At 40.0% G+C, this 13,908-nt stretch overlaps 1 protein-coding gene across 4 annotated transcripts in view; it reads right to left on the bottom strand.

The window, feature by feature from the left end:
* Positions 1-1,333: 1,333 nt before the first annotated feature.
* HIBADH (3-hydroxyisobutyrate dehydrogenase) overlaps positions 1,334-13,908 on the bottom strand; it is a 111,721-nt gene continuing 99,146 nt past the window's right edge. For all 4 annotated transcript variants that reach the window (XM_081534952.1, XM_081534953.1, XM_081534954.1 and 1 more), the window contains exons 7-8: positions 10,344-10,500; positions 1,334-2,304 (exon numbers count right to left, since the gene is read on the bottom strand). In XM_081534952.1, coding sequence (XP_081391078.1) covers positions 2,146-2,304; positions 10,344-10,500 — 316 coding nt within the window. In that variant the 3' untranslated portion in view covers positions 1,334-2,145. The remainder of the gene's footprint in view (positions 2,305-10,343; positions 10,501-13,908) is intronic.

Here is a 13,908-nt window from a genome sequence, read left to right as displayed (position 1 = left end):
GATACACAGATCCTCTGAACAAAATCTTTCATGTGCTGGCTGTGATATTAGGTTGTTTGCAAAATGGTCCCATACTGCCCCCTCCTCTGTGTCCAGATCTTATACAACCCCTCCATACTGACTCAGGGCTTCACTAGGTGACCTGCTTTAACCAATGGGACGATACAGCCATAAAGCAAGCAGAGACTTTAAAAAAGCTTGTTCACTGGTACTTGTCCTATGTTGCCGCTGGGAACCTTTTGTCACCAGGTCAACAAACCTGGATCTCCTCAAAGGATAAGTGACCATATGGACAGAAGCCTCAATCATTCTAGCTGTCCCTGCTAACTGGCACCAAACTACAGGTGCCAGCTCCAAATGAGTTAGCCCAGTTGGAAGAATAACATAGCCCACCTTGAGAATCTTGAAAAATAATAAATGCTTGTTATTTTAAACCACTAAACTTGGGGGTGGCAGTGTATTGGTTACCTTTCGCTTTTGCTAACTGACATGCTGTGTTTCACTCAGAATAAAAGCTACCATCCCAACATAGCCTCCAAGGTCCTACATGATCTGGTTTCCCTCAATCTATGACACTGCCCAATTCTGGCCTCCTTAGTCCTCATATATCGTATGCTGTCCTAACTCAGGGCCTTTGCACTTTCTGTTCCCTGTGCCTACGATGTTATTTTCCCAGATATCTATATGGCTTGCTCCCTCGTCCTTCCTATCTCTGCTCAAAGGCCATACTGCCCTTACATGCCTAATAAGGTACCCCTACGCTTCCCATCCATCTCCCTCACCCAGCTTTATTTTTCCTTTTAGTCCTTATTATCACCTGACATACACATTCAACACTTATTTCTTGTCTCTCACATCTCCTCACATATACACCTACGAGACACCAGAATTTATGGTCTACAAGGGCAAGATTTTATGTTTTGCTCATCACTGGAGCCCTAGCACTTACAATAATGCCTGGAATTTTTGATCACCAGGAAAATGATTAAAGTAGAAGTACTTTTGCTAAATCTGGTGTCTAGGTGTATGGCCTGGAGTATTTCTAGGGGCTGTGGTGGGGAAAAAGGCAACTGTGGTCCCTACTGGGACATAATTACATCTATTGCAGGCCAAATTCCTATAGCACCCATGACCCAGAAAACAAAGACTCATTAAGGATACAGGCAGAGGAGCAGGATGAGGGCTGCCCACTGGACAGTTCACACTCAGTTCCTTTTGACCTCCCCTCCCTCCCCTTCGTCCCATCCTTTCCCCATTAGTCTACAACACTAATTTGTCAGGTCATTTGACTGTTCATCAAAAAGGTTAGGAAGACACAAAAACTCCAAGGAAGTATTATCAGCATAGAAATTTATTTGAATTCAAAATAATATGGTTATATTTAGGATAATGTAATAATTATCTAAAGCACATATCATTGGCTCTGAAACAGTTCTAAAGAAGTCATTCTTCTGAAGTCAGAAAATATGTAGTAAGAATGTACAAGGAAGCAAAAATATATTAAAAAAAAAGTTTGCTGAGTATTGGGAGTTGTTATAAGAGGGCCACACTGAGATACCATAGCAGAGTCCAAGTTACATAACATGCAGCAAGGCGTTCTCTTGCTTTATCAACTCTTGGAAAATAAACCATAACCTCAGAATGCAAGACCACCGCCACTGGGTTAACAGGACAAACTTTCTGAGGGACACAGGGAGTAATTCACTATACTTCCCCTTTCCCTAACTCGTTTCCTCATATCAATTTCTTTTCCTTGAGGATAGGTTTTATCTTGTTGAAAAAAATTGGTCTTATTTGTGAAAGTGTGAAAGTGAAAAGTGGAGTAAATAATACCCTGATTGAAGTAGGCAACGTTTCAGCTGAAGATGCTCAGGAATCAAACTTTTGAAAAAGGTCAGTTGGCTAGCTAGCAGAGACCATCAGTGGCTTGCAGAAAAGAAAAAAAAATTCAGGTAATATGTGTTTGCTAAATAGATAAAAAGAATAAGCAGTTAAAAATGGGTGGAAAATCCCAGGGTTTATTGTGACCTAGACAATCAAAAGCAGACAGGTGACCTCTGATTAAGCCCATTTACTTGTGGAGTGAGCTATAAGGGGCTCCAAGAGAGTTTGGTTTCCAACAGTGTCCACAGCCAAAGGGCAAACTCAGAACGTCTCCTCCTCTCGTAGAAACTGGAACACGGATGAGAAGTCTTTTTTTGAGTAGCCTTTCGCACACATCATCCTGTAGATCTGATGGGCTTGACTGCCAAGAAGGATTGGGCTCTTCGTACTGGTAGCAGACTCTTGTGCTAATCCCAGATCCTAAATCAAACAAGGGTGGAGGGAATACATTGAGGCTTTGCAGTTAATGCTCACTTCGGAATTGTGGCTCCTAATGCTTGGGTTTCAAAGAAGAAAAAATGAAATCTGAAAAAATAAGACACTTACAAGAATGATGTTAAGTTATATGTGTGTGTGTGTGTGTGTGTATAAATATTTTATAAGTGCTATCTTACAGCTACAAAACTGCTCCAGAGACAAACCTTGATTTCTGAGTGTCCCCTCCACTCCTCCACAAAACCTATCTGTTTTGACTCTGGACAGGTATGTTCCTATCCAAATGAGACCACATTGAGAAATGCTTTTTCACATCTGCAGAAGCCTGTAAGCCTAAGACAAACCCCAATATGAAATTAAGCATGATGAAATTATCAACGATGAAAATATCCATTCAATCTCTTAGTCAACACATATTTAAAAAATGCTGTGTTGGACACTGTTCTAAGTGCTGGTGATACGTTGTCACAATAAAACCAAGTCATTATTCTCAGGAACTTAATGTCCAGTGTGGAAGATAGACAGGAAAACAACTGCTGAACTTATAGGTAATGACAAATGATGAGGAAAAATAAGCAGGGTAAGGGGTCCAGAAGTCATACATAGCAAGGGGTAGAGTGGAAGGAAGAGAGTTCTGATTGATGAGATGTTTAGGGAAGACCTCCCTAGGTGAAGACACTTGACCTAAGATGTGAATGTGAAGGGGCAGTGAGCTGTTTGGAGAGCTGGGGGAATAAAGTTTCAGGAGGGTGGAAGAGCAAGGGAAAGGCCCCGCAGGAGGCATAGCTTGGATGTTCAAGAAACAGTAAGAAGGCCAATGAGACTGAACTAGAGTAAGCACGGGGCTGGGGAGGGAAATGAACCTGGGATGGGCAGAGGTGGAACAAGAAAACTTTATGATGTTTGGTGAGAAGGCTGGATTTTCTTTCAAGTGCAATGGACAGTCAGCATCACATCAACCCTTTAACATCTCTGACAGCTAATGCTTCATTCTGAGAGTTTTGGAAAACTTATGGTTGTTTAAAAATAGATAAAAGCTAACATTACAAATTTTTTATAGTTAAACTGTAGTGAATGGTATCTTCTACTATAAGAATAGAATCTTGTCCCACCTTGAAATATGTAGAGTAAATGGAAGACAATGAAGGCATGGATAACTGAAACAATATTCCCCACATTTCATTTTATTTGTGATTATGTAAGAGCTGCACAAGTGGAAAAACCAACTAGATTGCCTTCTTACCATTACCATTCTCCTTTCCTCATTAACAGAAAAGTCAACAAGCAATGAAAAAGGAAGACAACAGGCAAGATCAGGACCATTTGTATTCTTTGAGGAACATTCTTGATAAATGAGCAGTTATGGATACCATCCACTCAAAGGAGGAAATGATTCAAAGAAAAAAGAAGGGAAGTTTAAAGAATGGGTTACATCTCTGGCTGCTAGGATATGTATGATGCTATAGGTGTTAACATGATTTTGTGCTTACTTATATATTTTTCACATGCAAACACATAGATTTGGAAAATCTACTTAACCTAAAACTCATCTATAGCTTCCACTAAAAAGCAAGGTTAATTATTACCCACATATTTAACAAATGTGGGTGAATAAGATATATTATTGTTTATACCCAGACAAGCAGACAAGCCTCTTGTCAACATCATTTTGCTGCACATCTGCAAGATGCATTTATTTAAAAACAACAGAGAGAAAATCTACATAGAAAGACTGCCTGTAATTTTTAACCTAGAAATAGAACTAGAATATAAAAACTTAGAGTAAACATAACATATTGAGGAGAAGACAACATTATTGAGAAGGAAAGTCTATTAGAGGTTTCCAAATGGTCAAGTAAATATCTCAAATAAGAGCTAATAAAACTAAAAAAAAGGAAGCTAAAATAGCTTTGCTGGCTGCTACCTCAGAGAGGATGGACATTCTAAAAAGAGAAAGGTGATTTAGTCTATAAAACTCTAAGTGGCTTGTCTGTCCTGAAATATAAGAAAAGAAGGCATCCTTTGAAGTCTGTAACATGTAATTTAAAACAAACAAATACCCACTTCACTAATCAAATAAAAATATTTATGAATTCATGAGCTCAGTGGGTGGTTCAGGGGAAAAAATAAAACAACTGCAAAAGTTTTCAACAAATTAATGAAGGACCAAGTCATTGCATTTTACAAGGAGACACATACATGAAGTAAGTAACAAGAGTGGTCATGATATTCCATAAGTTGTTCCTTAGAGGCCATCAGAAACAGACTTTTAGGTTGAGGAGTTTTTGGATATTCTAATTATATTCTGATTATATACACACCCTATATTAGAATTTTATGATGTTAAGACCTAGAAAAAACATATAAGCCTCTACTTTAAGAACACACTAACATTCTCCCCCAACACAATGAGATCTAATAGCAGTCAAGCAAAATATCTCCTAGTAAGTTAAGGCCTTGTCATGGTGAAGGGACTTGCATAACTCAATGAAGCTATGAGCCATGCCATGCAGGGCCACTCAAGATGGACATGTCATAGTGAAGAGTTCTGACAAAACGTGGTCCACTAGAGGAGGGAATGGCAAACCACTCCAGTATTCTTGCTGAGAGAACCCCATGAACAGTACGAATAGGCAAAAAAGATATGACACAGAAGGAGGAGTCCCCCAGGTCGGAAGGTATCCAATACGCTACTGGGGAAGAGTGGACAGCAATTACTAATAGCTCCAGAAAGAATGAAGCGGCTGGGCCAAAGTGGAAACAATGCTCAGTTGTGGATGTGCCTGGTGGTAAAAGTAAAGTATGATGCTGTAAAGAACAATAGTGCATAGGAAGCTGAAATGTTAGGTCCTTGAGTCAATCAAATTGGAAGAGATCAAGCAGGAGTTGGCAAGAGTAAACAAGATTGGCAAGATTTTAGGAATCAGTGAACTAAAATGGATGGGAATGGGCAAATTTAATTCAGATGACCATTATATCTACTACTGTGGGCAGGAATCCCTTAGAAGAAATAGAGTAGCCCTCATGGTTAATGACTGGAGAAGGAAATGGCAACCCACTCCAGTATTCTTGCCTGGAGAATCCCAGGGACGGCGGAGCCTGGTGGGCTGCCGTCTATGGGGTCGCACAGAGTCGGACACGACTAAAGCGACTTAGCAGCAGCAGCAGCATGGTTAATGAAAGAGTCCGAAATGCAGTACTTGGGTGCAATCTCAAAAACAACAGAATGATTTTGGTTTGCTTCCAAGGCAAACCATTCAATACCACAGTAATCCAAGTCTATGCCCCAACCACTAATGCTGAAGAAGTTGAAGTTGACCGGTTCTATGAAGACCTACAAGACCTTCTAGAACTAACACCAAAAAAAGATGTCCTTTTCATCAAAAGGAACTGGAATGCAAAAGTGGGAAGTCAAGAGATACCTGGAGTAACAGGCAAGTTTGGCCTTGGACTACAAAATGAAGCAGGGCAAAGGCTAACAGAGTTTTATCAAGGAAACACACTGGTCACAGCAAACACCCTTTTCCAGCAACACAAGAGACAATTATACACATGTACATCACCAGAGTCAATAAAAATAAGATTGATTATATTCTTTGCAGCCAAAGATGGAGAAGCTCTATACAGTCAGCAAAAACAAGTTAGGGAGCTGCTTGTGGTACTTAGATCATGAGTTCCTTATCGAAAAATTCAGGTTTAAATTGAAGAAAGTAGGGAAAACCACTAGGCCATTCGAGTATGACCTAAATCAAACCCCTTATGATTGTATACAGTGAAGGTGACGAATAGATTCAAGGGATTAGATCTGGTAGAGGGTCTGAGAACTGTGGACAGAAGTTCATAACACTGTATAGGAGGTGGTAAGCAAAACCATCCCAAAGAAAAAGAAATGCAAGAAGGCAAAGTGGTTGTCTAAAGAGGCTTTACAAATAGCTGAGGAAAGAAGAGAAGTGAAAGGCAAGGGAGAAAGGGAAAGATATACCCAACTGAGAGCTTCCCAGGTGATGACAGTGGTAAAGAACCTGTCTGTCGATGGATGAGATAAAAGAGACACAAGTTCGATCCCTGGATTGAGAAGATCTCTTGGAGGAGGGCATGGCAACACACTCTAGTATTCTTGCCTAGAGAATCCCAGACAGAGGAGCCTGGCAGGCTACAATTCAGAGGGTTACAAAGAGTTGGACATGACTGAAGCAACTTAGAACGCACACATATCCAATTGAATCAAGAGTTACACAGAACAGCAAAGAGAGATAAGAAGGCCTTCTTAAATGAACAGTGCAAACAGAGGAAAACAATAGAATGGGAAAGACTAGACAGCTCTTCAAGAAAACTGGAGCTATTTAGGGAACATTTCATGCAAGGATGGGCAGGATAAAGGACAGAAATGGTAAGAACCTAACAGAAGCAAAAGAGATTAAGAAGAGGTGGTAAGAATATACACAACTACACAAAAAAGATCTTCATGACCCAGATAACCAAGATCACTTACCTAGAGCCAGACATCCTGGACTGTGAAATCAAGTGGGCCTTAGGAAGTATCACTATGAACAAAGCTAGTGGAAGTGATGGAATTCTAGCTGAGCTACTTCAAATCCTAAAAGATGATGATGTTAAACTGCTGCACTCAATATGTCAGCAAATTTGGAAAATTCAACAGTGGCCATAGGACTGGAAAAGGTCAGTTTTCATTACAATCCCAAAGAAAGGCAATGCCAAAGAATGTTCAAACTACTGTACAATTGCACTCATTTCACATGCTACTAAGATTATCCTCAAAATCCTTCAAGCTAGGCTTCAGTAGTGTGTGGACTGAGAACTTCCAGATGTACAAGCTAGGTTTAGAAAAGCAGAGGAACCAGAGATCAAACTGCCAAAATTTGCTGGATCACGGAGAAAGTAAGGAAGTTTCAGAAAAACATCTACTTCTGCTTCACTGACTATGCTAAAGCCTTTGACTGTGTGTATAACAACAAACTGTGGAAAATTCTTAAAGATATGGGAATACCAGACCACCTTAACTGTCTCCAGAGAAACCTGTATGTGGGTCAAGAAGCAACATGGAACGATCGAGTGGTTCAAAACTGGGAAAGGAGTACAACAAGGCTGTATACTGTTATCTTGCTCATTTAACTTATATGCAGGATACTTCGTGTGAAATGCCAGGCTGGATGAATCACAAACTGGAATCAAGATTGCTGGGAGAAATATCAATAACCTCAGATATGCAGATGATACCACTCTAGTGGCAGGAAGTGAAGAGGAACTAAAGAGCCTCTTGAAAGTGAAAGAGGAGAGTGAAAAAGCTGGCTTAAAACTCAACATTCAAAAAACTAAGATCATGGCATCTAGTCCCATCACTTCATGGCAAACAGATGGGGAAACAATGGAAACAGTGACAGATTTTATTTTCTTGGGTTCCAAAATCACTGCAGACAGTGAATGCAGCCATATTAAAAGATGCTTGCTCCTTGCAAGGAAAGATATGACAAACCTAGACAGCATATTAAAAAGCAAAGACATCACTTTGCTGACAAAGGTCCATATAGTCAAAGGTATGTTTTTCCAGTAGTCATGTACAGATGTGAGAGCTGGACCATAAAGAAGGCTGAGTGCTGAAGGATTGATACTTTCAAATTGTGGCATTGGAGAAGACTCTTGAGAGTACCGTGGACTGCAAGGGGTCAAACTAGTCAGTCCTAAAGGAAATCAGTCCTGAATATTCATTGGGAGGACTGATGCTGAAGCTGAAGTTCCAACATTCTGGCCACCTGATGCATAGAGCCAACTCACTGGAAAACACACTGATGCTGGGAAAGATTGAAGGTAAAAGGAGAAGGAGGCAGTAAAGGATGAGATGGCTAGATAGCATCACCAACTCAATGGATATGAATTTGAGCAAAATCAGGGAAATAGTGAAGGACAGGGGAGCCTGGCATGCATGCTGCAGTCCATGGGGTCACAAAGAGTCTGACACGACTTAGTGACTGAACAACAACAAATAGCCTCATCTGCCCAAGCAGGTATGATTGCTTTCATCAGTAGCATTAATGAGGATTTTTTTAACCTCTATCAATTTCTCGACACAAGTCTCATCATCTATAGTGTGTTTCACTAACAGCTCTCTGAGGTGATGAAAGCATTTCTGTGTAAATTCTCTCATTTTAAGCAAAATTCAGAAGTCTTGTTCTTTGTAAGGGAAATGACAACTGCATTTTACAGAGAAAACAAGGGCAAAAGAGAACAATGTTCATATGTTTTACTATTGAACTGTCTTATGCTATCTTCTACTATCAAGGAAATAATTTAAAGGACCTCAATAGGGACAGATTCTTCCTGGGCAGGGACACTGGAGAAAATGGTGGAAGGAAAGGTGTGATACAGAGGTCAGCTACAGTTGAGAGTCCCAAAATAAAGCCAGCACTGTTTACAGGTCACTTGTTAGCTGGTTCTTCAATTGGAGCCATTAGCACTATTTGAGAAACCAAACAAGCTAACAGGTCACAACCTACTTCACACAGATATATAAAGTAAACTGGGCATGAATGCGATTCTTTCACTCTTCTGTGTCCTGATAAATGACCCTGCAGCTTTGTGAAAACAATCCACTTAAGGAGCTACTTTCTCCAATAAAAGTAACACAGCACATTACATCAATAAAAGCCTGTGTGGAAGATATGCAAGCCGAAATACAAGGTACAGATTGGCATAAAAAATAAGTATTTTCTTAAATGAAACATGAGGAGAAATGAAACTACAAAACCCACAAAATAAGAAACAAGTTTCAAACCTGGCTTCACCCAATAAATATTTCAAATGAGCTGACAATGTGCCAGGGGTCGGGCTGGAGGGCGAGGAAGCACTGAGGTAGGCCTGGGGCAGACCAGGCGCAGGGCTGCCAGGGAGGGAAAACAAGGGGCCAAATGAGTTCCATGTGGCTAAAGCAAAGGAGGGGAGTGGGAAGCAGAGATGAGTCAGGGAGGAGAGCAAAGGCCTTTAAGAAAACGTGCAGAGATGGACTTTAACCTACAATAAACTGGAAACCACAAAAGAGACTTCACAGGAGAGACGACATAATCAGGTTTTTACATTTTAGGAAGCCCACTCTTTGCCATGTCATGGAAAATGAACTGGAGAAGATGAGAATGAAAGCCAAGGAGACCAGTTAAGGGCTGATGTGGCAGCATCCAAATGAGGTTCAGCCGAGGTCCTGGAGGTGGTGGAGCGGGCAAGTGGACAAAGTCAAGGCACAGTCGAGAAGCAGAAAGCACGGACATCATGAAGAAGGAGCGAGGGTAGCCTGTGCACCACGTCCAAGTGTTCGTACTATTACTTTGGTCAAAAAGTAAAGGGCAGGGTTGTGGGGAGTAAGAATGGGGGAAAGCACTACACAAAAATCTGAAAGTCTGTTTGTCTAAAAAGTATTTTCTAACATTGAAATCACAAATGAGAGAAGGCCGATAATTTGCTTTTCAAATGACTTTACACATAAACACATATTCTTAAAAGCAGGAAGATATATTTAGAAATCTAGTATCATGAGAAAGATCCTCTCTTCTGTGATATGTACATCTAATGTCATTATATCATCAGCCATCAGAAAATGCTTACTGCTTCCATTTCTAAGGACTTGGTAAATGACTATAAACTTAGGATGAAGAACAAAATTTTACTGATTCACATTACAAACAAAGCCAAGCACAAGAGAAACATCCTAATCTATTCTCATCCAAAAGACCAGGATTAAAAATGAACAAGATAAGGGTTTTTATCCAAGCTAAGTTTGAACTAATTTCCTGTAAGTGAGTCACTATTTTAGCCATCTTGCCTTCTAGGATAGACGTGTGCTGTATTACAAGCAGGGAGGAGTAGGGGTGAGGTGGGGTGGGGTGGGGTGGGGTGGTGAGCCCTGGGGAGGGAGGGAGGCAGGGTGGGTGGAGACTGATGGAGGGAAAGATGGAAGGAGAAGAACAGCCCATTAAACATTTCTCCACTCTGTTGGGTAGTCACTGCATTTCCCATACCTTCGCCATGAGTGTTGTTCCGAATCCGCCCTGATAGTTATTAGCTGAGGGAACTCCATCCATCACCCCAGGTACAGGATTATAAGTGTCACTTGACCAACATCGTCCTGAGCTCATATTTAGGATTTTAGCCAAGAGTTTTGGGTCAAGCCCTAACCTGTCAAAGGTCAAAGGAAAGAAGTGTTAAATGTCAAAGTGTACAAGTCACATGTGACTTATTTATGGGTAAGCGTGCTCCATCTTCTCTCTCCATTTATGATGTCTTCAAAAATCAAAGCAGACGGATGAGTGAAGAATCCAATCTTAAATTATAGGGTGTTAAAAGCTAGTGAAGAAACACTTCTGAGCCAGGACACTCTACACTGAGAGAAAACCTTCTGCACTACCCTGCTTTTAAGAAACAGCATATAATTGCATAAAAAGTGTTGCTGGCTTATCATACACATAGGTTTTCTAGTCTTTTGAACATTATTGCATTTATGTGTCACCTAAGAACCTTAAGCCAAGATGATCATCTAAATTCTACAGCCTTTACTCGCAAATGATATATTTCAGAAAGAAATACTGACAGATAAGCTACGTATCATGGGAGTCTATGTATCGTTTATGTGTATGTTTATTCTTTTAGCTTTTATGAGAATAAATGCAAGAGATGAGTATGAGCAGTAAAATGAGCTTATGAGAAGTTATTATTATAAAAGAGGACATTTCTTGCTGTAAACTTTTCCTTATTTATTAAATCTTCATTAGCCCATCTTGCTTATGAAGCAAGTCTGCAAAGAGCTGTGACATATGCTATCTATTCAGAGGCATGCATTATAGTTCTGGGTCAACTGCTGATAAGGTTACTGATCCTGATAAAACAAAGCCTGCCCAAGCGGAAACATCATTTGTTCTATCACTGAGCTGATGGCATAAACGGCTGTTCAAATGTGGACCCAGAAAAAAAAAAAGAATTAAAATGCTGTACTACTTTGATTTCAAGTATCTTAGGTGCAGTCTGGGAAGCAGTTTTGCTAAGTATCTTTTAATCAAGTTTCAAATAAATCTTTCTGCTTTTCCTTAAAACTAATGTGTTCCAGAATGAAAAAAAAACCTGAAAAGAGACATATAAATGTTAAATGAATTGTGTATTTTGGCATGCTGCCTACTACCTGTGTGTTGAAATATATCTGTTTATTTCCAGGGCAGAATATAACAACCAGGAAAACCTTCTTCCAAATGCTCAAGTGGGGTCGAGGGCTAATACCCAGGATGGGTAAGGACTTACCACATAATACAATTGGTATGTAATCAGACTTTCAATGAGCAACTGTGATTCAAGGAATACGATATAGCATGCCATGTACACAAATTCACATAGTGGGCCATGTTATAATGAGCAGTTTTTACTAAAAGATTGTAACAGATAAAGATTCCATTGAAGTCAGCTGTTCAACTGTACTCTGATGGAAAGTAACCTGACAGTTTCATTCATTCTTTTATAAAGATCTAAATTTGTTACATGTATAATTTGCTACTGATGCTTTATCTTTTAAATAAAATCAGGCTATCAGGGTGCTATGGTAGCAGATGACCCAAAGCCAATGCACTTAGGGAATAATTGTGAAAAATAAAATCACAAATGAACAATTAGTTAATTTGCTGTAACTGCAAATACATATTCTAAGCACAAATATTATGTTCTATGAGCAGGAGATATTTTTAAAGACCCCTCCCCAAAACACTGCTTTTTCCTTCCATTTGAAATGTAATTCAGGCTTCCTAATTTAAATTTTCTTTTAAAATGGCTCATCACATTCTGAGCGGCAGAGATACTCCCCTGCTTACCAGGCTGGACTCAACAGTGCCTCACAATGCTCTTTATTGCTAAAGAAATTCATACTCTTTCTATAATACTCACCAAATAGGAGCACAGCTTATTATCTGTTGTAAAACCCTACATTTCATTTTGCTTGAATGTTCAAGGAAAAATACTGGCACTGATTTATGGAACTCTCTTCGGTGAACATGTTACTATTTAGAAGCACCCTGAAGGGCACACCAAAAAATGAGGTGACAGTTGCTACGTGCTCACTTTTCAAATCTGATGCTTCCCCACCGTGCTGATACCCTTTAGGAGATGGCTGCTCCCTCTCCGCTCCTCCCCAAGCCACCACCCTGCCCCCCGCCCCAACAGCAAAGTATATCATTAAAAAGAGCAAGTTAGAAGTGTTTTGCATTTCATCTTTCTGAGGATTCTTTCACTGGCATATATATAACTGACAGCTAAAATTAGACATGATATTAAAATCAGTTACTGAAGTCCTCTGTCTTCCACTGTGCCCAAGGCTTGTAATGGTCTGCAGCCAGCTAGAATACACAGTAATTGTCATTCAGGGAGTCTATCCTAGAACGTCATGCTTCACTGGAGAAGACTGAGTTTCCATTTGAAATCAACAAATTAATCCAAGACAGGTATCTGAAAGGGCAAGTTTAATAGGAAGCAGCTACTGGGCTCTCAACCATGATAAAATGTTATTGCTGTTTCCCTGTAAATTGGCTGGGAACATATGATACTTTCTGCATAAGAGCCCCATTGCTGTTCAGGAGATATACAGCTCAAGCCATCAAAAGGATGACAGTCTGTCAGTCCCCATAATAACTTGCCACTGGATGTGGTTCGAGAGTATGCGCGTGCATGCATGTGGCTTTACAATTGCTGGAATGTTCTCTGATATAAACAGAGAATGAATTCATTGCTCTGACCGCATATATAATGCAACTCAAATAAACGTCACTGTGTCAAATCTACTCGCCTTTAAAACACAAGAATTTTAAATGAACTTTTGAGAAAAGTAAAAATGATGCATAAACTGTAAGAAAAATTCAAGAGAAGCCAAGTGTTTGCCTTCACCGTAACCAAGGCTTTTAAGGGCCAAAAAAGTTTGCTCACTTTATAGTCTCTGTAAGTATCTATACTGTCTGGTTTATATAAGAACACAGCAAATGATGTCCCTAAACTGAGATGTTTGTATCACAGAAACCGATCTGGAAATGAAACATCCAAGACTAGGTCAATTTCAATCAATCATTCCCTTATTCACCAAAGTTTATGCAGACTTGCCAGCTAACAAGAGGCTGTGCCTGCTCTCCAAGAATGGGCCAGTTAGGACATCCACATAGTAACATTTACCTACGGCAGGGGGAAGAGCCTTGCCCACCTCCCTCCCTCTTTCCACTTCATTCACCTGACATATCTTCACTGAGTGCCTACTATGTGCCATGGATGAGCAGACAAAGCTCACAGAGCCTGCCTTCTAGTTGGGAAGACAGACAATAAACAAACAAATAAATATATAATGCTAGCCAGTGAGAAGCATTATGAAGAAAAAAATGTTAATGTACAATTCAAATACTAACCACCACCATCACATCAATAACTGCCATGTATTAAGCACCTACTATGTGTCAGGAACTGTTTCAAAAGATTGACATGGGTGAATTTATTTACTCCTCACAACAGATACGGGGCTTCCCTGGTAGCTCAGATGGTAAAGAACCTGTCTGCAATGTGGGAGACCTG

The sequence above is a fragment of the Giraffa tippelskirchi genome, chromosome 10 (assembly GCF_054371585.1).
Source record: "Giraffa tippelskirchi isolate mGirTip1 chromosome 10, T2T-mGirTip1v1.2.pri, whole genome shotgun sequence".
NCBI classification, from domain to species: Eukaryota; Metazoa; Chordata; class Mammalia; order Artiodactyla; family Giraffidae; genus Giraffa; species Giraffa tippelskirchi.
The sequence above is the reverse complement of the archived record's forward strand: the minus strand, read 5'-3'. Positions and strand labels throughout refer to the sequence as shown.